At 42.9% G+C, this 23,891-nt stretch overlaps 1 protein-coding gene across 1 annotated transcript; it reads right to left on the bottom strand.

The window, feature by feature from the left end:
* Positions 1-285: 285 nt before the first annotated feature.
* LOC138799159 (TRPM8 channel-associated factor homolog) lies at positions 286-15,292 on the bottom strand. The gene is made up of 8 exons (XM_069979997.1): positions 15,193-15,292; positions 9,454-10,080; positions 8,367-9,310; positions 6,528-6,622; positions 5,697-5,910; positions 2,734-2,973; positions 948-1,282; positions 286-696 (listed from the first exon to the last, which is right to left on the bottom strand). Exons 2-8 carry the CDS (start codon positions 10,068-10,070, stop codon positions 445-447), a joined length of 2,697 nt encoding a protein of 898 aa, XP_069836098.1. The 5' UTR covers positions 10,071-10,080; positions 15,193-15,292; the 3' UTR covers positions 286-444.
* Positions 15,293-23,891: the final 8,599 nt, after the last annotated feature.

Raw genomic sequence — 23,891 nt, 5'->3', positions numbered from 1 at the left:
GGCTGCCAATCAAGCATGAGTGGCTGGGAAGAGGGTGGGGGCAGTGACTACATGCTGCTGTGGCTCCGTCCCCATGTCTTGTTACCAAGTGCTGGGATGGAGAATTACAGATTGATATTTTGAAATGGCCACCCCATCAAAGACTGACAGGCACAGCATTGGAGAGCTGTGCCCAGCAGCTGTAAGTCACACTCCCTCAGGGAGTTGATTGGTTCCCTTTAACTTCACCCCTGATGGTTCTTCAGGATTTCTTTGGATTGTAACTCAATAATAACACATAGATGGTATTGTAACTAAAAACATTTAATTTATTAAAAAGAATAAAATGTATTCTATTGAAGATGCACAATAATAAAATAAAATACAGTAATAGTTATTGGCATCAATATCCTAGAATTGGCAGTGTACATTTTCATTTCAGACCAGATTTCAGAGTTTTCAGGGTTACTTTGAAGCAACATAAGATTTCATCGGATCTTTGTCCCATTCAGGCAATGTGGATAGTTTATTGCTGGTTGCGTCATCAATCGGCCATCCCCAGGCCTTGAAGAATGGAGTCAGGTTTTTATTGACTGCATGAGAAAACTTTTCTGCCCAAAGATTCATCTTAACATTCTTGTTGTTGCTGACATTTGTCATGGTTTGATACTCTGAAAAAACTTTTTTAAATGGGTCCCAACCAAAGCCCTCTTGTAACTGAAAAAAATAGAAACCGCAGAGACTGTTATAAGCACTATTATACAGTATTCATTACTAGACTATATGTAATAGAAAAACCCATACTTACCTAGCCAAGCCCCTGCTGCTCCCCTGCAAATGGCTAGGTAAGTACACCCCACCTTTAACCCACAGCAGCATATTCATTTTTACACTAGGGACAGAATACCCCTTTAACACTATCGTTAGTACTTTAAGTATTTTAATGTAATAATAATAACGTAAAGTACCTGAAGATAAGTTTCAAGTGCAGTCCATACACTCCATTGTGCTAGATTGGCGCCATTCTTCAGATACTGCTTGATTCTGTTATCTCTGTCACCTGGTTTGAGAGCAGGATGGGCTTTATCCCTTGGGATTCCTAGCACTGTTTCATGCACATATACAGACCACAGGTTACAGGTGGCTTCAGTGGTATGAGGAGGGAATTCCCAAACTCCTCTCTGCTGGTTGTGACCAAGTTCATGTATAGGACCCCACAAGCCCTTCTTTATGTCCTCTACACTTACTAATGTACTCGCTGTTGGTAAATGACACATTATTGGGTATCCAGCATGCATCCAACCTGTAGTAATATATAGAAAAACATGTCCAACTCTTCAGTCATTGTAGGTTTTCAGAGTAACAAGTCTATGAAACATATAACTAGATCTAGTAGTTGGGACTATGCCAGTATTGAGAGCAACTTAGTTCTGCTCTTCATTTTTACTGGAGAGATGACTATGCATGAGTGACAATCTTCTGACTAATTGGAGTGACCAAAACCTATACATATCAGCACTCTACATATAAAAATGCATTCCTTTGCTATATTAAAATACAGTGGTGCCTTGGATTACGAGCATAATTCGTTCCGGGGCTGTGCTTGTAATCCAAATCTACTTTTAAACCAAAGCAAATTTTCCCATAAGAAACCACTGATATGCAGACAGTTGGTTCCACACCCCAAAAATAATGATTTATTATTATGAATAACATGTAGAACAGATGAAACAAACAATGAGAAACAGCTGAATATGTGATATTATAAGTTACTGTACAGTAATAGAGAGGATGGGAAACACAAGGACAGATAGAGACTGCAGGGAGCATGAAAGAATGAGCAGGGCAGATGTGGGCACATACATGCAGCACTCTCTGTCTGGGGAGAGAGGGGTTACAGCTATGGAGAAATTACCTCCACAGTCCTGTCCCCTGATGTATGCCCCAGCCTGAAGTGGATCTGCTATGATTTGGAAGGTGAGGGAGACTTCCATGGTCGGTGGACAGTGCTGTATACCTCGCTATGCAGACAATGCCCCTCCCCCACTAGCGCTCCCACCCAGTACAGGGAGCTCTTAAACCAAAGCAATGCTCTTAATCCAAGTCAGAATTTTGAAAAACTGTGAGCTATTAAACCAAAACGCTCTTAAACCAAGTTACTCTTAAACCAAGGTACCACTGTATAAAAGTTCTATCTACATATGTAGCTATCATTAACAGAATTAAAAATGTACTTTTTAAAGGGATACTCCAGTGAAAATAAATTGTTTTCTAATCAACAGGTGTCGGTAAGTTATACAGATTTGTAAGTTACTTTTATTTTAAAAGTTTTCAGTCTTGCAGTACTTTTCAGCAGCTGTATTTCCTACACAAAGTTGCATTTCCTTTCCAGTCTGACACAGTGCTCTTTGCTGCCACCTCTGTCTGTGACAGGAAGAGTTCAAAGCAGGGTTTTCTATGGGGATTTGCTACTGCTCTGCACAGTTCCTGTCATAGACAGAGGTGGCAGTAGAGAGCACTGTGATAGACTGGAAATAATACACCACTTCCTGCAAGACATACAGCAGCTGATAAGTGCTAGAAGACTGGAGATTTTTAAATAGCAGTAATTTACAAATCTACATAACTTTCTGGCATCAGTTAATTGAAAATATTTTCTTTTCACCGGAGCACCCCTTTAAGACTTTTGTTCAAAGCTGTAAACTACTGACAAAATATAAATGCCACTGTCACTTTTGTGTGCAGCCTGCTTACCTGCTGATATTTGCACATCAGTAACAAATCTTTCCGGGCGTGGAAACTTCTTTGGAATAGATGCAAGATCAGCTATTGCTTCCATGATCTTATCCCACTGAGCCATTAAAGCATCTGGATCATCCAGTTGGCGGATCACACCAGAGGGAACAGTAAGGATAATGTTCTCTGTAATCAGTTCAGCCCAAGGAGCTGGATGTTGTCGATTTGTTTGCACCCATGATGAGCGACTTATCTCTCCTAAATAACCAAGAATTTCACATTATGTTGTTTTTTTTTTTGTTTTTTTTTGTAGTTCGGGGGGGGTGTAATTATTTTATGCATAGCACTGTTATCCCCAGCAAACATGGCCTATATTGTCCAGATGTCCCAGCAACACAATGTATTTCTAGATCATTAATGCCAGATATGACAGCACCATACCAGGTGGTCATAGTGTGGCTTTACAGGTGCATCTCAATAAATTAGAATGTCATTGAAAAATTTATTTATTTTAGTAATTGAATTTGAAAAAAATGTAAACTCATATTATATAGATTCATTACACAGAGTGATTTATTTCCAGCATTTATTTCTATGAAAATTGATAATTATGGGTTATAGCTAGTGAAGTCAGTGTATCAGAAAATGAGAATATTGGGGCAGATTTATCAAACATGGTGTAAAGTGAAACTGGCTCAGTTGCCCCTAGCAACCAATCAGATTCCACCTTTCATTCCTCACAGACTCTTCCAGTTTCACTTTACACCATGTTTAATAAATGTCCCCCATTGTTTCTCAATCTGGTTCAGTAAGCCAACATTTATGCATTGTTATTTTAATTAGTCATATAATATTTACATTTTCAGAGATACTAACTTTTGGGTTTTCATCAGCTCTAAGTCATTTATCATCAGCAAGAAGTACATGCCTGAGATGGATCACACTGTATGTAAGGAGTCTATTTAATATAGGAGTTTCACTTTTTAATGAATTACTGAAATAACTTAAAGAGGATGTACCGCCAGGTACATCCTCTTTAAGCTGAACCCACAGATCGAACGGCGCTGTCACGGGGAAGCCGCTGCCGCGGTTCGTTTTTCGGACTGTGGCCTGGTTCCCGTCAGTGGCGGTCTTTGGCACCAAGCACCCTAAGCGATCGATTGGGGCCCCCAACATCCAGGGGGGCCCCCACGCCCCGCTCTTGTGCTCAAGACCGCTGGACAGGGCCGCCCTCGCCCCGCTCGCTGCTACCATCTGAACTGTAACTAGAAGCACTCGTAATGAGTGCTCATAGTTACATGCAACAGCACTGACAGGGCGGGAGACATTGTCCCCCTTCCTGTCAGTCACTCTTGTGGCCGCAGGAAGGGTTTTCCCTGCGGTCAAAAGTGGCAGCTTTGTCCTTGTGGTGCCGGTGCTCTAGTGACATCACTGGAGCATCGGCGCCAGGACAAGGGTAGTGCGGCCTCTTGTGATCGCAGGGAAAACCCTTCCTGCGGCCACAAGAGTGAAGAGAAGAGGAGACGTCCGGACCCAGGTGAGTATAAGTGTTTGTTTTATTGTGTTATATACTATATGGGAGGGGGAGCACACAGGAGTCTGTTTAACAGGGGGAGCGCACGTCGGAGGTCTATATAAATGGGGGGAGCACACGGGGGCTATATAACTGGGGGAGCACACAGGGGGGCTATAGACTACTGGGGCTTCACAGAGGGGTCTATATACTACTGGGGGCAGCACACAGGGGGTCTATATACTACTTGGGGCAGCAGAATGGGGTCTATATACAACTTGGAGAGCACACAGGAGGTCTATATCCAAGTGGGGAAGCACACAGGGGGGCTATATACTACTGGGGGATCACACAGGGGTCTATATTCTACTGGTGGGGCACACCGAGGGTCTATATACTACTGGGGGAACATACAGGGGGTCTATATACTACTTGTGAGGCACACAGGTGGTCTATATATAACTGGGGTAGCACACGGGTCTGTATACTACTGGGGCAGCACACAAGGGGTCTATATAAGACTGGTGGGGCACACAGGGGGTCTATATACTACTGGCGGAACCACACAGGGAGTTTATATACTACTGGAGGAGAACACAGGGGTCAATATCCAAGTGGGGGAGCACACAGGAGGTCTATATCCAAGTGGGGAAGCACACAGAGGGGCTAAATACCCCTGAGGGAGCACAAAGGGGGCCTATATACTAGTGGGGGATCACACAGGGGGTATATACAACTGGGGGCAGCACACAGGGGGTCTATATACAACTGGGGCAGCACACAGGAGGTCTATATACTTCTGGGGGAGCACACGGGGGGGGCTATATATAACTGGGGGAACACACTGGTCTATATACTACTGGGGGAAGGACACAAGGGGTATATACTATTGGGGGCAGCACACAAGGAGTATATATTACTGGCGGTAGCGCACAAGGGGTATATATTACTGGGGGCAACACACAGCGGTCTATTGTTTTGGAACACGTGTCAAGTGGGGGGCCCCAGACATAACTTTGCTTGGGGCCCCAGAAATGCCAAGACTGCCCCTGGTTCCCGTGCACGGCGCCGTTCTATGCACTGGAACCGGCCGGTGCTCAAGCACTGGAGGTAGGCTGGCCCGCCCCCAGTGGGAGGGAATTCCCTCCCCTGTATGACGCAGCTCCATTCATTCTAAACGGATCGCAGCATCGGCTTCCCCGTGACAGCGCAGTTCGATCCGTGGGTTAAGCTTAAAGAGGATGTACCTGGTGGTTCATCCTCTTTAACTTTTTGATGATATTCTAATATATGGAAATGTTCCTGCAGATGTGAAACAATTTCTGGGTTGTGAGACAAAGGAACCTTTTTTCAGTTAGGTACCAGCAGCACCATTCATGACAGATTATTGACATGGTCTTTACCGAAATGGGTATAAAATATGACCATATAGCACTGTTCTGTTAACCATAAGACGCTCCATACTTACCCTTTATAAACATAGGAGCTAGTTCTACCCCTTGTACTGAAATCCGAACAGCACCCAGTTGGCTCTTGGCTTTGACAATCACATATAGAAGTCCACCCCAGACACAGGATATTTCAACCTTTTCAGCAACCACACCCTTCCTGCGCACGACCACTGGTGCACGACAATATTCCTTTGCATTACTCAGATTATCTGAGTGACAGCCGACCTGTACCTGTAATAGATACAAGATATTTATTACAACTGTGGCAACTACCACTGCCCACAACTATGGCAATCTGTCTCAGGTTTTGGGGCACTCTTCAAAAATCTGCCGCAGCTCAGCCCCATGTGGACATAGCCTTAAAACAGGATTAAAGGGGTTTTACAGTGGGAAAGAAATTCAAATAAACTGATTTCAGAAATTAATGTAGATGTGTAAATTACCTCTATTTAAAAATCTCCAATCTTTCAGTACTTTTCAGCTTCTGTATGCCATGCAGGAAGTGGTCTTTTCTTTCTAGTCTGACACAGTGCTCTCTGCTGCCATCTCTGTCCGAGACAGGAACTGTCCAGAGCAGTACCAAATAGAAAACCTTTCCTTCTTTGGACACTTTCTGTCTTGGACAGAGGTGGCAGCAGAGAGCACTGTGTCAGACTAGGAAGAAAACACCACTTCCTGCATGGCATACAGCAGCTGATAAGTATAGGAAGACTTGAGATTTTTAAATACAAGTAAATTACAAATCTATAACTTTCTGAAACCAGTTGATTTGAAAGAAAAAAATTCCTGGAGTACCCCTTTAACTTGTGTTACACTTATCAGTACACTGAGACATTTTTGGAGGTTACCTGGAGACCTTTACCCACAGCTGAGGCTGGAAACACAAGTGTTGCAGTCTTCCGAGGAGGCAAATAGAGTCCAAGACTTCTCCAGGCATCAGGACCTGCAGACAGGATGTCTATGTATCAGTTTTTTAGGACCATAAAGGAATTTTCCCCCAGAGGCACTGCTTACTATGTTGCACACAGGCACCATATGGGAGCATGCATATTTCTGAAGTATGAGCCATAGGGTTCCTGAGGGCTGTTGTACAGGTGCTATATTAAGGGCCCTATGGTGAATTCACATATGTCATATTTGTTATGTGCCTGAGATCTATGCCCCCATCTTAGTGATATTGTATCCAGTAACCCACCCTCCCATACCGCTGGTTCTGTCAGTTTGATTAGAGTAAGTCCTTTGTGGTCCTGTCTTTTAAAATGCTCTCTGTGCCTTGGTTAGGGTAAAAAAATTACTTTTTAATCTGCAGCAGCCGAGTCAATGAGGAGTTGCATGTGCACTGTTAAGACAAGCAATGAATAGGAGTTATGCTGCCAGGGGCATTCCTAATGACAAGGAGGATAGGGAGGGAGAAAGGAGATGAGTGGCAGGCCTAGGGTACAGACGCTTTAGGCCACGCCTCATTGACTCGGCTGCTGCAGATGAAAAGATTAAGACACTGGGAACATTTTGAAAGACACGACCACAGGAAGGATCCTTTTTTTTTTTTTAATACTGCCACTGCAGTTTGTGAGCTACAGCCAGAAGTGGAATTAACAGGAAGTAAAAGTATAAGCCCTTAAAAACAAAAAAATCCAATTCCTTTTGAATCCACTCTTAGTTTTGGCTCAATAACTGCTGTGTGTGATGGCAGCCTAAAAAGCCAATACCAAAATTGCTCAGTTAGATGTTTTGAACCCATATATCTCAAATGTGTACTCTCGAAACTTCATAGTTATAAGGAACCTTCACAACAGTTAATTTAATTATGGATATAATGTCTATATGTTCTTTAGAGTATATTCGCACACGTTGAAGTTTCATTGCAGTAACACAATGAAGGACAGCTGGATGGCAATTAAATGATTAATTACGTCAAATAATGCAGTAACGCAATGAAAATGCATGGTGGCCTCAGCTTAACTGGGTGCTGGACAACCACAGTAATATCCTGATTACTTAAGTAAGTAGTATACCGATGCACTATGCTTGATTGCAGATACAACACTTCATTATTAGTTTGTATAGAAAAGAATGAATTGACTCACGTTTAGTCGTTCGTTTTCTTACTTTATTTGCTGATACTTTCACATACTGATATGCAGTGGTAGCTCAGGGCGCTTTCAGGTGTGCATTGCATGGAGTGGGCGTTCCTTACTGCCGTGACGCGACGTTTCGGGGTCGCCCCCTTACTCATGCGTGAGCAAGGGGGCGACCCCGTAACGTCGCGTCACGGCAGTAAGGAACGCCCACTCCATTCAATGCACACCTGAAAGCGCCCTGAGCTACCACTGCATATCAGTATGCGAAAGTATCAGCAAATAAAGTAAGAAAACAAACGACTAAACGTGAGTCAATTCATTATTTTCTATACAAACTAATAATGAAGCGTTGTATCTGCAATCAAGCATAGTGCATCGGTATACTACTTACTTACATATGCGTGGATATACAGGCTTGTGGCGGCCTGGACAACCGAGAGCACACCGACATAAGAGAGAGACACACTTGGGACTTTGAACGAGGTTCACACAGATACTTGTCTTTTAGTTACGTGAAATGTCCTGATTACACAAGACAGGCTTTTCCACAAGGTAAATACATTTTTGAAGAGAAAAATATACTTAGATATGAGAAAAATACGCTACCAGGGTTTGTGGCATCAATCTGCACTGTGACCGGGGGTTTGCAGGGACCACCATCACATTCTAGTTTATCCAGACAGTTGACCTCTTGCGCCAGACACAACATGAAAGCCTCCTTGGAACAGCTTTTTGCTGGACATTGTTTGCTGACAGTGGGGATATTACAACCACGTACCAGATGTACCAGTTCTTCCTGTAGGGATGAAATAAGAGGGCTTGCCGGCAGCCTCATGAACGTAGAAACATCTTGTCTAAGTTTAGATAACCAGTTGCTTAAAGGTGGTTTCAATTCAACCCCACTGCTTAAATCACATAAGAGTTGAGAGACTGCTCTTGGAAAATGGTATGTAGTAGCCTCTGCTTGAGGATCCAAAACTGGATAAATTCCCTGACCAACTGTTGCCCCCAAAATGCTGATTCCAAGCCTATTGAGGACTTTGTTTCCTGGATATTCGGAAAGCACATTTGGATGAGAGTAAGACCAATACCAGGCATGGCCAACAATGAGCAGGCCACCACCCTCTGCCACAAACTGATGGATCTTGTCTGCCTCACCAGAACTGTATGATGTGCAGCAGTAAACACTCAGACCAGGAACTAAGTTAGTCACCTCACATTCGTAGCCTTCAGTCTGTAGGAGTTTTGCAAAACTGCCCAGGTTATTGACAGCACCAATCTTTCCTTTTCTTCCCGCATCCAGCCAAGAGATAGCATTGAGCCAGAAGGTTTTGAGCTGTGCTTTGCAGGGATAGCCTTCATGTGTCCCCACAACAAGACGCCCTCTGCCATAATATGCTGCACCAAAAAAGCACTGGTTACTGTTGGTTAGGCCAATTGGAAAAGTCAGCGGTCCATGAAGGAGCAGTTCTGAGGGGACACTGCTTCCACTAATATCCACATTGCTAACACCTTGCATCAGATGCCTTATATCTGCTGAAAAGTTCACACTGTAAAAAACATAATGAAATAAAAAATTAGAAAAGTGTGATTAGGCTCTATCTAATAATCTGATTAGGACACATAGAATATTAAATTCCATTATTAATTTCTAAATGATTATATATAATGGAAAACAATTAACAGTACTTACTCTTTAGAGAAGGGGCACCATGGTATCCTTTCACACACATTAAAATTCCCTTTTTCTCCAACCTGACCAGTAAAATATATCCCAGAGACCGATGTTATTTTATTTCCAGGAAAACTGCATAGGACATTGTCTTCTTTGTGGCACTGCGCCCAATGCCAGGCTTGAGCACCAATGAGAAGACCTCCACCTTCTTTTACAAAGGAGACTATTTCTTGTGCCTGGCTATCATTATACCCATTAATACATAGCACCCCTAGCTCTTTCTTAAAACCAGACACCTTCTCAACCTTATGTCCAGTGGCAGTAAGCGTCTGTTCCAATAAACCCAATGGGCTGTCTACGCCAATTACAGCTCCCGATGAAGGTATTAGCCAAGATATGGCATTTTTCAGGAAATCCATAAATTGTGGCATGTTTAAGAATCCCTCATGGCTCATGACCACAACACGACCTTTCCCATACTTGGAAGCAGCAATGAGGACATGTTTTCCAGGACTTGCCACAACTGGAAAGGCACTGTCACCAGTCAGGAGAAGTTTACAAGGTAAACTGTTTCCAGAGAAATTTACACTACTGATGCCTTGGACCAGTGATCGGTAATCTTCATTAACAGCCATTGTCTAAGTTCTGCAAAGAAAAAAAAAATTGTTTTGTTATTCAAAGATGTATAGTGCTATCATTATAATATACCTAACTAACTACAAGACTGCCAAGCAAGGGGCGATAGTTGCCTGGGTAAACCAAACGGATTTGTTATTGCCTCTCAGAGGAAGGCAGCATATTATAAATGATGCCTTTCATCATTTTTTCTTTAGTCTTCTTTTCCTTTGCAACGGACTGTGCCCTATGATATGAAATATGTGTGTGTATTCTATAATGTACCTGTCAATTATTAACTTCTCCTATAGATAATGGCAATGGTTCCCAGAGTTGGAATGGGGTGTTTATTTCTTTCATTTCTTCAGTCTTCCAAGAACTATAAAACCTTATTTTTTCCCCACTGACAAGGCCACATTTAGGGAAGCAGTGTAGGAAATTTATTAACACTACAACTCTAGTCAGCAAGTCACTTCAGTTGTGACTATATGAGTGATTCTCGAGCACAATCTGGTTTGTCCAAACTCAAACGTTCACCGGTAACTGCAGAAGTTTGGATACATGGGTACAGCTATAGCCCTTGTTCACACAACATAAAACACCAGCAATTCTGTGACCCGGCTGGTTCACAGAACGGACGGTATTAGTGAAGATTTGGGACACATCGGTGTGCGCCCCCATCCCAATTCACCATAGCACACAATGGGAACTGTGGCCGGAACCACACACTCCATTGTGTTACCTGTCAGGCTTGTGTGTCCGCTATTCAATGCATAGCGTGACATGTCAGTTTTTTGTATGGCCGTTAGCGATCCCTCTAACTGCAGCACAATGTAAGTTTAGTATTAATTATGGCCATTGTTGCAAATCGGCAACAACGGCCGTGCTTAGTACTAAACTTATGTTGTGTGAACATGGCCATAGGCTGTATTCATGTTTTCCAGAACTCCCTAGGGCTGCATCCAACTACATAGCCACAACCCCTACACAAATTCAAAACCTCAACTTACTCCATGATACTCCAAATCTGTTTCCAAATTTCACACATGCAACATGAAAGTTTTAGTAGCAGAGTTCGGCTTCCAGTTGACTGTCAATCCAGCAGAGCTAGAGATAGAAAAGGAAGCGGAGACACTTGGCACCAGAGAATAAGGGCTTTTTTCTATGTTATGGAATCCAACTCCTGGGACCCCACTGATTTACTGAATGAAGGAAGCAACAGCATGTATGCTCAATTACCTCTCAATTCACTCTCTATGAGAACTCCATTTTTATGATGGGTAGGAACACTTAGCTAGTCATCCTCTGTCCTATATGAGGCACAGCAGAATATCCAGCCATAATATGACTTGTATCTGACATACCTGACTATTCTTTTAACAGTTTTCTCTTCAAAGTGCATCTTGGCCATCCATCAGCCTATAGGGACCATAGGCTTAGTCCCCTTGTAGCTCAGGAGAAGTGGCTAATAACTGGAGAAATGTTTTCTAATATAATTGTCTTTAATGCTTCTCATCTTCACTCGCACTATTGATTCATGCAAAGTCAATAAAATTACCACTGAATCTGTGATTACCCATTTTTTTAGGGGTCTTTTAATAAAATTAAATTGTCCAATGTGTGCAGCTCCTGGGTTGCTGCAGCAATTTCCTTGTGGTCAGCTTACTTTGGGTCAATCTAACAATAAGGGACTGTCCATGAATCGCCTTGTTATCGGTTCATCATTGGAGGGGGGGAGTTCTAACAAATTAACATTGCCAGGAGAAAATATAAAGGTATATCAAGGTATAACAAGCCACACAACATCTAGTTATATCTACGTTTCCATGGACATGTATATCAGTTGATAACAAGTTTAAGAGCTAGAGCAGAAAATAAATCAGAGATAAAATGACTATTAGAAACATTCCTTATAGATGATGTAATTTAGCTGTAGAATTCCATGCTGGATATATATCACTGGATAACTTTATATGCAACTAGGTTTGGGTGTGATCACAAATGTTTATATGATCTCACCACAATCCCCATTATAGCAATGCATGTGTAAGCTCCAAATATAGCACTTGATACTTGATAATTTTAAACTAATAGTGAATCATAATAAGCAATAGAATTCTGTTGCCCTCAATACATGTGGGTTGGGTGTGAACACAAATAATAAGGTATTAATGATAATTGTCTGGGCCCCAATTTCAGACCAACAGAATCCCCTGTTGTTATTACATAAGAACATCTGCATATGCATGTAACTAATAATACGAAGGGAGAAAATCCCTCATTGTAAATTAATTTTAAAGACTACCACTAATTCCGTTAATGTAGCCTGATAGACTTACATTATGAGAATTAGACGTTATGGAGGTATGGCTGGGATGCGGATCGCGCTGCTGCTGCTGCACTCTCTCCCTGGTAAATCATAGCCTGATCTCAGTAGTGAGACCCACTGTGATCAATAACTTTTGACATGCCTAATGACATATTACATTTTTTTTTAAGGACAGGTACTCTTTAGGCTGACCTGTCAACTGGAAAACAGGGGTGTAAATAAGCCCATTGGTAGCTTGGGCTTTTCATCAACATTCTAAGTGTACCTTTTTCATCTTCATAGTCCTTTTCACTGCTAAGATAGAAGACTTTTTGTTGATATGTGCATGAGGCTTAAAAACCCAAGGGTGTTCGCTAACTCAACAAAAGAGCAAGTAAGTCCAGCCTGTGTCCCCGTATTCTCTGCCTTTGTATCCACTCGCATCCACCTAATTGACAGCCACTAAATAAAAGGGAGATAGGCTGGACTGACCTGAACTTTTAGAATTCTGCGGAATGCCTGCCAGGCTTTTGAGCCTCATTTACATATTAGCAAAAAACCTTATACCTCAGGACTGGAAACGACTATGGAGATTTTTAAAAAATTATGCCCGCAATACTAAGGGCCTTTTTGCATGTTTGCAAGGAGGCACCAATCAGCGAAGTCAGCGCTCGTTTGTAGTACCTTTAGAAGGCATGATTAATCGTGTGTCTGGGCCACTGTATCGTTTGTGCGGACATTCAAATGCATTGCTACTGACCACAAATCTTCTTTATACACAGGGTGATGTGCGAAGGAGCGATTTTAGCAACACTCCTTGCCGGTAATTGGCTCCTGTAAGAGCTCCTTAATGGCAAGCTTAATCTCTTATTAACAACCCGGTTTTTCTGCTGACAGGTCCACTTTGAGGCTGGGTTCACACTATATATTTAGGCTGCGTTCACACTACGTATATTTCAGTCAGTATATGTATATTTCAGTCAGTATATTTCAGTCAGTACTGCAACCAAAACCAGGAGTGGATTAAAAACACATAAAGGATCTGTTCACATAATGTTGTAATTGAGTGGATGGCCGCCATTTAATGGCAAATATTTGCTGTTATTTTAGAATGGCTGTTATATTGAAATAATGGCAGTTATTTACTGTTATATGGCGGCCATCCACTCAATTTCAACATTGTGTGAACAGATCCTTTCTGTGTTTTTAATCCACTCCTGGTTTTGGTTGCAATACTGACTGAAATATACTGACTGAAATATACGTAGTGTGAACGCAGCATCACACTGTATATTTCAGTCAGTATTGTGGTCCTCATATTGCAACCAAAACCAGGAGTGAATTGAAAACACAGAAAGGATCTGTTCACACAATGTTGAAATTGAGTGGATGGCCGCCATTTAATGGCAAATATTTGCTGTTATTTTAAAACAACGGCTGTTATATTGAAATAATGGCCGTTATTTACTGTTATATGGCGTCCATCCACTCAATTTCAACATTGTGTGAACAGATCCTTTCTGTGTTTTTAATCCACTCCTGGTTTTGGTTGCAATATGAGGACCACAATACTGACTGAAATATACATAGTGTGAACCCAGCCTAAGTGTGGGTTCACACATAACAGGATCATAACAGTTCACAGCGAAATCCGCTGCGATTCCCGTACTGTCGGTTTGAATAGGTTTACATACTCGCAGCAGATATTTCATCACGCTGTATGTAAATGCAGCCCCCCTTAAGCCGCCTTGGCCCCATAAATACATTACCGGTCTGTGCTGCAGCCAGCTTCTGGGGCTTCCGGCATCCTGACATCCCGCTCAGACAATCAGCAGCTGCGGCAGGATAGCCCACTGATTGGCTGAGTGTGAATTATGTGTAAACCCACCCTAAGGCTAAACACTAGGGATGGTCCGAACTTGCCGAGATTCGGCTTCGTACAAACCTGAACTCTCGGCAATGATTCCCGCTGTCTTCCACCACTGTGGAGAAGGTGGATACAGCCAGAGGACCGCCTGGAAAACTGGGATACAGCCATAGCCATAGCCATAGGCTGTATCCCAGTTTTCCAGGTGGTCCTCCCGCTGTATCCACCTTCTCCACGGTGGTGGAAGACAGCGTGAATCATTGCAGAGAGTTCAGGTTCGTACGAACCCGAACCTCGGCAAGTTCGAACCATCCCTACTAAACACCCATGGGAGATTACTGTCCACCTTAGTCTCTATTCTAGGCCTCCATAGCCTATAGCACAAATTCAGCAAGCAAATACAAATAATTTTTTCTTTGAAAATCTTGGTTTTCCTGGAAAAACACTGCGTCTGTTTGTTAGCTAGGACTCAATATGGCTGTAAAGCTTTTTGTTTCTGATGTTTTCTCTCTTCATTTGAGTTTTCTTTTGTGTCAAGGGCAGTTCTTAACAAAATGTAGCATGCTGTAGCTGTGGGCCTTCCACTTAGTTTGCAGTGTTTTCCCTCCAATAAACTACAGCTACGTGTACTGAGCAAATCGTTAGTGCCATATAAATAATGAGTAATAAAAAAAATATTAAGGTGCCAAAGTATACACTGAACATTTACCTGGCTGTAAATGTGTACATCTATGACTGCAACTACAGTATAAAATATATTCATAGTGAGAAAACCCCTTTAAGTAGCTGTAATGAGCAGCTGTAATGTCACCTTGTTTATACTAGAAACTCTCAGCTTAGTAGGTGACTCTGTCCTATCCAGGATATTAATCAATTACATGGATAAGATAGAAGTTACTTTATACCCAATATAAGTTACACTATAGACTGCTTATTATATATAAAACTCTAGTAATGACATACGTACCTGTGACTGTAGAAGACCAACAAAAAACATGGAGATAAAGTTACACCCATTGTGCCAACATAGTGCCAACACTGCTTTTATACTGAGATGGGTGTGACCTGTCATCTGCACTGTCCAACGAATCATGCACAGTATCTGCACATATCTGGGCTGGTACAGAGAAACACAGACTACAACGTCACTGGAGACAAGGAAGGGGAGGAGGTTTACTCACTGCACAGTAATGTACTGTATATGCTTAATGACATGGCAGCTGTTCTCGGGGGCAGGCGCAGTGACTACCATGTGTAATTCAGCTACACAACCACTAGAGGTCATAGAGTTCCATGTCCTATGGAGAAGGCTTTCTCAGGATGGATACAGAAGTGTGTATACTAACATAACTGCAGAACTTGAATGTTTACTGACATCTTTGTACACTACGTTGTTTACTATGACACCTTTGTAAACTATGGTGTTTACTATGACATCCCATTCACAGAACAGTAGCCATGTCTGTAATGGCAGACCTTTAACCACCGACAGGATTACAAATGTGTGTTCGCATTTGCAGGAACCCACTGTCATATAGGTGACACAGACGCACAATGTCAATGTCAATGAGTCTGCATGTGTGAAAGAGGCCATATTGTCACATGATTCATCTGAATATAAAAATTTTAAGGATCCAACTTGCACCACATGATGGAATAATACGCACATTTGGATCTATTATAAGGTATCAAACCAGATACTTTCTAGAGCAATATAGAAAGTTAATTAATGCCAATCTCATTTCTAGGTCAAAAAGAGGGACATGTAAGGTGCAAAGAGGGACAGATGGACGGGGGTCAAAAGTAGGGACTGTCCCTCGAAAAGAGGGACACTTGGGAGGAATGCAGTGTTTACTATTGTGGTGGACCACCGTGAGGATGTTGTGCTGGTGGTTGTGGTATAGCTTTGCCAGTGATGGTACTGTTGTGACGCCAGTGCTAACTTAGCACACAGGTGTGGTGGTATACAGTACCTGCTTTGTTTAGTGGCTGGCTATACTGTTCCCCTGAAATGGTCGGTGACCTGCCGGGTTGTGATGGGTCCCTTGGGCTCTTGTCACAGTGGCCTGGAGTGGGAAGATGAGCCACCCGGACTGTCGGTACCGCCACCCACAAAAAGTGGAGAAAAGAACAGAAAGGTGCTGGTGCAATGATCACTGAGTCCCAGTAGAATAAATAAAGTGGTTTTACTGAAAGTCTCTGGTAATACAAAGTAACTTGGCAATTGATAACTTCTGTAATACAGACTTGAGCTCACTGAATCTGTGGTGGGAGATACTTTAAGTGTTGAGGTAGAATAGCAGTGCTTGTGGAGTTTAGTGTTAAGAAGAGTAGAGGAGTTTATTGTGAGAGCCCCAACCCAGGGTAGTAGTGTGCTCTGTCGGAACTTGAGAAAAGAGTACTGAAGAGAAGAAGACTTGAGAAGAGATACTTGTGCCCTTGTTTTACTAAACCACCTTTTGCCCTGCAGTGTCGGGGTACCCGTCCTACAAGAGTGACACAAGCCCCAGCCTTTGTTACCTGGGTGAAGCTAAGTGTCCGAAGGTGTCCCGGTTTTACCTGCGCTGCAAGATAGAGTACGTAGACCTTGGTTGCGGTTGCTTTGCTCTATCCGGGTCAGTTTCTCTGTCGGATACTGTCGGATACTGTAGAATACCGCCCTGTACTGTTAAGAGAGGTTCACAGCGTGGGCTGGGGTAATCTCTGACTTGTCCTCCTTTAAGGGCTTAACACTGCATAGTGTCTGTAGTTATAGCTTGGAAGTGAAAAGTCTCTGGGTTCTCTATACATGTGTATCTAACTACTTCACAGCTGGTCTGTCCTGGACAAGGAACCTGGCTAAGTACAGCAGTGATGCCTGGTCTATGTGTGTCCTACTCCTCAGAGAATCAGAGGGAAACTGACACTATACTTCCTCTCCCCCCCCCCCCCAGGGACTTCTTCCTCGAGGGTGGGTATGGGTCCCTGTGAGTGGTGGAGAAGAGAGTGTGCAGAGAGAGGAGAATAGAGATAGGCAGAAAGGAAAGAAGCATCTCCAATGGTCCACAAAATCACATAACAAAAACCAGTAACCCTTTAGTGACTACAGCTGTGCAATATATATACATACAAAGTTATACATAGAATACTGACATCTGGTGGCGAAAATCATACACAACCTCATCACCACCTTACTTTGGAGTATAAAGGTGCATTTACATGTAACAATTGTCGTGCGAATTTGCGCGATAACGATAGAATTCGAACGATAATCGTACGTGTAAACGCAGCGAACGATCAAACGACGAACGAGAAATCGTTCATTTTGATCTTTCAACAAGTTCTCAAATTGTTACTCCGACATCGTTAATCGTACGATCGGGCCAATTATCGTTTCGTGTGAACGCACCTTAAGGCTTTTGCGACAGGTGTCAGACAAGAAACACCTGTGGTGGAACACCACACTATGACTTCTTTGTACACTACATTGTTTAGTATGACATCTTTCTAGACTACATCTTTTCGTATGACATCTTTGTACACTACAGTGTTTACTATGACATCTTTGTACACTACAGTATTTACTATGACATCTCTGTACACTACATTGTTTAGTATGTATGCATGCTACATTGTTTACGATCACATTTATGTATGCCACAATTTTAGTATGACATCTCTGCATGCCCCAAAAGCATTTCTCATGTGCTTAAAACAGGTGTTAAAACAAAACGTTGCATTTGTGAATAAATTTGGATTCGCTGTGGGAGTGCTGCCTTGGATTGCTTTTTTCGTATCTATGTCAAAGGGATCTTAGACTGGATCCTGGAGGGCTTGCACCCTTGAGTAACTATATGGTTTTCTGTGCTGTTTTTGCCTTAAAGCACTAGGAGATGCAATAAAGATTGAAGAATTGTATACACACTCATGGAATTGGAAACTTTCAAACTTTTTCTGTCTTGCCTTCACCAAGAATGGAAGGTAGTGCTTGAAACTGGGTATATTATGCACCTATTGTCATAAGCTGCATATTTTCATATTTTCTGCACACATGCCTTTCTAACTTATGATTTTCAATAGGATTGGCGGGCGGGGGGGGGGGGGGGCGTTGCTAGGAGGGGCAAATATATCCAGTTTCACCTCAGGTAGCAGATTATATTTTCCTCCAAGTAGGCCAAAAAGTGAACTTGAGGTAAAGGCACTAATGGTTGTAGCAGCTTCAGAGAATGTACAGATCATTGTGTATAGGGAGCCTCTCCTGTGTGGGCAGCATGAAACTAGTGAGAGGTTTCCTTTAAGGAAAAAAGGCCCTATTACCCTAAGCGATTATCAGCCTCAATCGTCCGACAGTTCGGAGCATTTTGAAAGTCAATGATCAGCCGACATGCACAATGTCGACTAATCATGGTCACTCAAAATGCTGATAGAACACAATTCATGCAGAAAAGACCATGATCTAAGGATCGTTCAGACGACCCCTCCAGCTGCTTCCCACTCACTGTATGCGTGTTAAAGCGCAGGAAGCGAGCAGGGTACCAGGGGGAAGGGAGCGCTGACCTGACAGGTTGTTCTCTCCCCTGGACTATCATGCCGTAAAAGGACTTTGTAACCTCCAAATAGATTTAACAAAGTTGATTCTGAATCAGCAATTTGTATCTTTCTATGTTCTTGCATTCCTTTGCTATAAGCCCACAAATGAAGGAGTCTAAGTAGTCCTCTCCATTATATTCAGTGGCGGTCTTTGGCACCAAGCACCCCAAGCGATCGCTTAGGGCCCCCAACATCCAGGGGGGCCCCCACGCCCCGCTCTTGTGCTCAAGACCGCTGGACAGGGCCGCGCTCGCCCCGCTCGCTGCTACCATCTGAACTGTAACTATAAGCACTCGTAATGAGTGCTCATAGTTATATGCAACAGCACTGACAGGGCGGGAGACATTGGCCCCCTTCCTGTCAGTCACTCTTGTGGCCGCAGGAAGGGTTTTCCCTGCGGTCACAAGTGGCAGCTTTGTCCTTGTGGTGTCGGTGCTCCAGTGACATCACTGGAGCATAGGTGCCAGGACAAGGGGAGTGCGGCCTCTTGTGATCGCAGGGAAAACCCTTCCTGTGGCCACAAGAGTGAAGAGAAGAGGAGACGTTCGAACCCAGGTGAGCATAAGTGTTTGTTTTATTGTGTTATATACTATATGGGAGGGGGAGCACACAGGAGTCTGTTTAACAGGGGGAGCGCACGTCGGGGGTCTATATAAATGGGGGGAGCACACAGGGGGGCTATATAACAGGGGGAGCACACAGGGGGGCTATAGACTACTGGGGCTTCACAGAGGGGTCTATGTACTACTGGGGGCAGCACACAGGGGGTCTATATACTACTTGGGGCAGCAGAATGGGGTCTATATACAACTTGGAGAGCACACAGGAGGTCTATATCCAAGTGGGGGAGCACACAGGGGGGCTATATACTACTGGGGGAGCACACAGGGGTCTATATTCTACTGGTGGGGCACACCGGGGGTCTATATACTACTGGGGGAACATACAGGGGGTCTATATACTACTTGTGAGGCACACAGGTGGTCTATATATAACTGGGGTAGCACACGGGTCTGTATACTACTGGGGCAGCACACAAGGGGTCTATATAAGACTGGTGGGGCACACAGGGGGTCTATATACTACTGGGGGAACCACACAGGGGGTTTATATACTACTGGAGGAGAACACAGGGGTCAATATCCAAGTGGGGGAGCACACAGGAGGTCTATATCCAAGTGGGGAAGCACACAGAGGGGCTAAATACCCCTGAGGGAGCACAAAGGGGGCTTATATACTAGTGGGGGATCACACAGGGGGTATATACAACTGGGGGCAGCACACAGGGGGTCTATATACAACTGGGGCAGCACACAGGAGGTCTATATACTTCTGAGGGAGCACACGGGGGGGCTATATATAACTGGGGGAACACACAGGAGTCTATATACTACTGGGGGAAGGACACAAGGGGTATATACTATTGGGGGCAGCACACAAGGAGTATATATTACTGGCGGTAGCGCACAAGGGGTATATACTACTGGGGGCAACACACAGCGGTCTATTGTTTTGGAACGCGTGTCGAGTGGGGGGCCCCAGACAACTTTTCTTGGGGCCCCAGAAATGCCAAGACCGCCCCTGATTATATTCTTGAGCTAAGTAGTCCTCTCTATGAATCAACCCTGTTTGCAGGCTTACAGCTTGGAAATGCAAAGAGTATAAATATACAAATTACATATTTGGAATCAGCATTGTGTGTCCGATTTACAGATGACTTTAGTTTAGGGCTAGAGGGAGGTGGGTTGGAGGGGACAGAGTCCCTTTAAAGGTGATTGTTCATCAGATGAGAATGACAATTTGGGCTTGAAAAACTTGCTTTGCAGAGAAGCCATGTGAATAGCAAGATGAAAATATCTAATAAGGTTTCTGGCAGTCCTGTAAATAAAATTATCGCATTGTCACCATGTAAGGCTGTCAAAAAGATAAAAGGGGATTAGTGTTCTAAATTTAATGTTAACCTTTAGGTTTTTAACAAGATAATGTCAGGCAAGTCTAAACTTAGTGTATTCGTGGTTAATATCTCCTTGTTGAGATGAGCAAAGTTTTCAAAAGTTTGATTCAAAAGATAAATTCAAACATCAGTAAAAAGTTGTCTCAAACCCAAACTTCAGCAATACCTGTAAAACTTATGTATAATACTGTCTACGGGTATGTTTACACTGAGTAAATCAGGCGGAATTCCACTGCGGACTCCCACCTGTCTCAGTGTACTATAGCATCTCTATGAGAGAGCGCACGCTCCTCCTCTGCCGCCACTCTCTGCTGTCGCCGCTCTCCGCTGAAAGGAGTGACTCTCTGTACTGTCTGGAAGTCTGTGTTTATTCTGTTTTTTACAACCAGCACAAGTCAGCAAATCTGCCTTCAGGAGGCTGGACCTGGATTTCTGGTAGGTTCAGCTTTGTTTTATAGCATGATAACAAAAAAATATAATTTATGTTGATTGCAAACTTGCTTTATATCACATCTACTGTGGATTTAGACTTTGAAAGTTATAAGGACAGTGACACTTTAAATGGCATGCCAATGTTTCTATTTGTGTCTGGTCTGACTTGACATAAAGTATGGCTGGAAGTTAACATTTGTAAACTTCCAGTGTTTCAGATCTCCATGTGACAATATTTATGACCCATTACTTTCACCACAGATCCTTCTTATTTGCTGGGCATATGGGGCATAATACTGCAGCACCTTATAATATGACCCCTTTAAAAAGTATATCTGATGTTTATTAGGTCACTTCAATGTAGGTGTGGAAGTATAATGTTCCACAAATAGCTGTGCCATAATTTATGTATTCTTATTTTATCTCACAGGCAAATGTGATTCAGGAATGATGAGAACAGTGATAAAGTCTGTAGATTAGGGTGTTGCTGGTATTGAACCTCATTATTCTGTTTTCTAGCTTAATATAACTTTCCTGGTGACACCCATCATTTCTCCTTTATGCTGAGTTGAATAAATAAATAAAGTCAGCAGTTAAAAAAAAAGCTGCATGTACAATGTATATATGGTTAATAAGTCTTCTGGGTTGATATGATTGACACATTAAGAAACCTTAACTCAACACAGTAGGATACATTTAGAATTATTATCAGCCATTTTAATTCTTTAAAAACACAACAATGCGTGCAGATAATACATAGCAGTTCAAAAAGAAATCCTGGTTGTCTGACCACTTACTAGCACAGCTTTCCTAGCTGACATTTCTGAGCCTACTGAGCCTATTTCTAAATCTGTTGCCTAACATGCTTGTCTTAAAGGGAACCAATCAGCACATTTGGTCTGGGACGCTGCACAGACCACGCAGATGGGTCCCATATCATTTTGGCGGTTCTGGTCTCTGCAGCTTTATGTCCTGGTAAAACGCTGCTTAATCCTGCGCGCGAGGCAGTGGGAGAGCCATAAAGTAGTCATCTGGGCGGAGAGCTGTCCGTGACTAGTCTCGGCTCTCTGCCTGTCAGCGTGCTCTGTGGAAGTGATTGACAGGCAAAGTGGCCTTAAATTGGCCCATTTGCCTGTCAAACACCACCGTAAGGTGCGCTGACAGACAGAGAGCCTTTTTAAAAAGGTGAATGCAGCAAAAACCCACTAAAAGGTTACAAATTTTTATACACTGTGCAAACCATGTGAAAATCAATTATACATTCTTCCCCATGTTTGTCATACTACTCTTTGTTCTCTCGTTTGGCTCATTTAGACTTTAGGATACCTGTCACTTTCCCAGACTAGGAGTGTTCCCTTAGAGAGCAATGTCAGGTGGCTCCTAACTAGCTCCACAAAGGAATGGAGTGACAATTGCCCTTCAATCCTCCAGTTCCAACAACCAGGGCCCATTTTGGGTTTACGACCCAACCAGTTGAAAAAGCACCTTTTACTCTATCACACATCAAAGGTTGCTTGATTTGCGTACATACACCAATTCAGAAGCCACACTGCCACAAAATATCTATAGTGAGGGGGATATTTATTAAAGGGTGTAAAATATACATCGGTGTGAACTGCTCACTGCAGCCAATCACAGCTCAGCTTCCAGCTCTAGTAAAATGATAGAAGAGCTGTGATTGGTTGCTGTGGGCAGTTTACACCAGTCTATATTTTACACTCTTTGATAAATTGGCCCCATCATGTATGTACTGCTAAATTTACATGCTCTGTATCTTTCATTCTAAGGGTTCTTATAGGATAATTTAGTGAACACAGTAGAAAACATTTTTCTTGCCTTTCCGTCACTAACCCACTTAGGAACATTACAGTAGGCGTCTCCTTAGCCCATAATAGAAGTTCTTAGGCATCAACGGAAATATCTAACTGAAGCGTTAATATTTACAGACATGCTAGACTGAAGGTTTACTGTTCCTTTGTGGCTCTTTTAACACGGCAGAATTTAAAGGGTGCAAGAAAATAATAAGTAAGTTAACTCACCCATCCTCATGCCTCAGTTGCGGCACTCCCGTCAACAGTCGATCAGTTGATGGCCACAGTCTATCAGTTTCAGCTGGTAACAAGGCTGCAACACCATGGCCCGGCTGAGTGATTGTCCATCCCAGTGACTGATTGGCTGCGTAGGCAATCACTCAGCTGGTTATGTATTCTTGCAGCTAGGAGACCAGCGTCTGTCAACGGGACCCCAGAGCGGCGCTACAGGGCACGAGGATAGGTAAGTTTACATTGTTTAATATTTTCCTGCACCCCCTGCCTGTCTCCTTTTTTTTTTTTTTTTACTTTGGTGGGACTTGACAGTATTTTCAGTATTAAACCAGCAGTGGGTCCAAAAAACAGAATAGGTGCCTCTCTTGGTCATAGGCTGGTTTTACACAGGAGTAATACAGCAGAATATTTGAATCTGTATCGCATCTGTAAGTCCCGGTGTAACAGGTCAGAGTATACCTCCAGTCCAAAATATACCTGGTGTTAAAGTGGCCTAGGCTAGATTATACCCCAGGTATATTTTGGCCTAGGTCAATTCATACCCCCTCAGGCCATTTTATACCCCCATGAAATCAGTAGCAGACACAAGAAGTATTTCATTTTTTAACATTTTATTGGGGATTCAGCTTTGTCTGCTAAGTTAACTGAGAATGTAACTGACGTAAA

Source organism: Dendropsophus ebraccatus, chromosome 1 (assembly GCF_027789765.1).
Source record: "Dendropsophus ebraccatus isolate aDenEbr1 chromosome 1, aDenEbr1.pat, whole genome shotgun sequence".
NCBI classification, from domain to species: domain Eukaryota; kingdom Metazoa; phylum Chordata; class Amphibia; order Anura; family Hylidae; genus Dendropsophus; species Dendropsophus ebraccatus.
Note: the sequence above shows the minus strand (reverse complement) of the source record. Positions and strands in the feature narration are given on the sequence as shown.

What these genes read in the sequence shown, in the direction of transcription:
- LOC138799159 (XM_069979997.1), bottom strand. Translation starts at nt 10,070, where the DNA reads ATGGCTGTTAATGAAGATTACCGATCACTGGTCCAAGGCATCAGTAGT. An exon ending in GATTGATGCCACAAACCCTG is followed by an intron (nt 6,623 to 8,366) that starts GTAGCGTATTTT and finishes TCCTGTCTGCAG; the next exon opens with GTCCTGATGCCTGGAGAAGT. An exon ending in AGCTCCTATGTTTATAAAGG is followed by an intron (nt 2,974 to 5,696) that starts GTAAGTATGGAG and finishes TTGGTTATTTAG; the next exon opens with GAGAGATAAGTCGCTCATCA.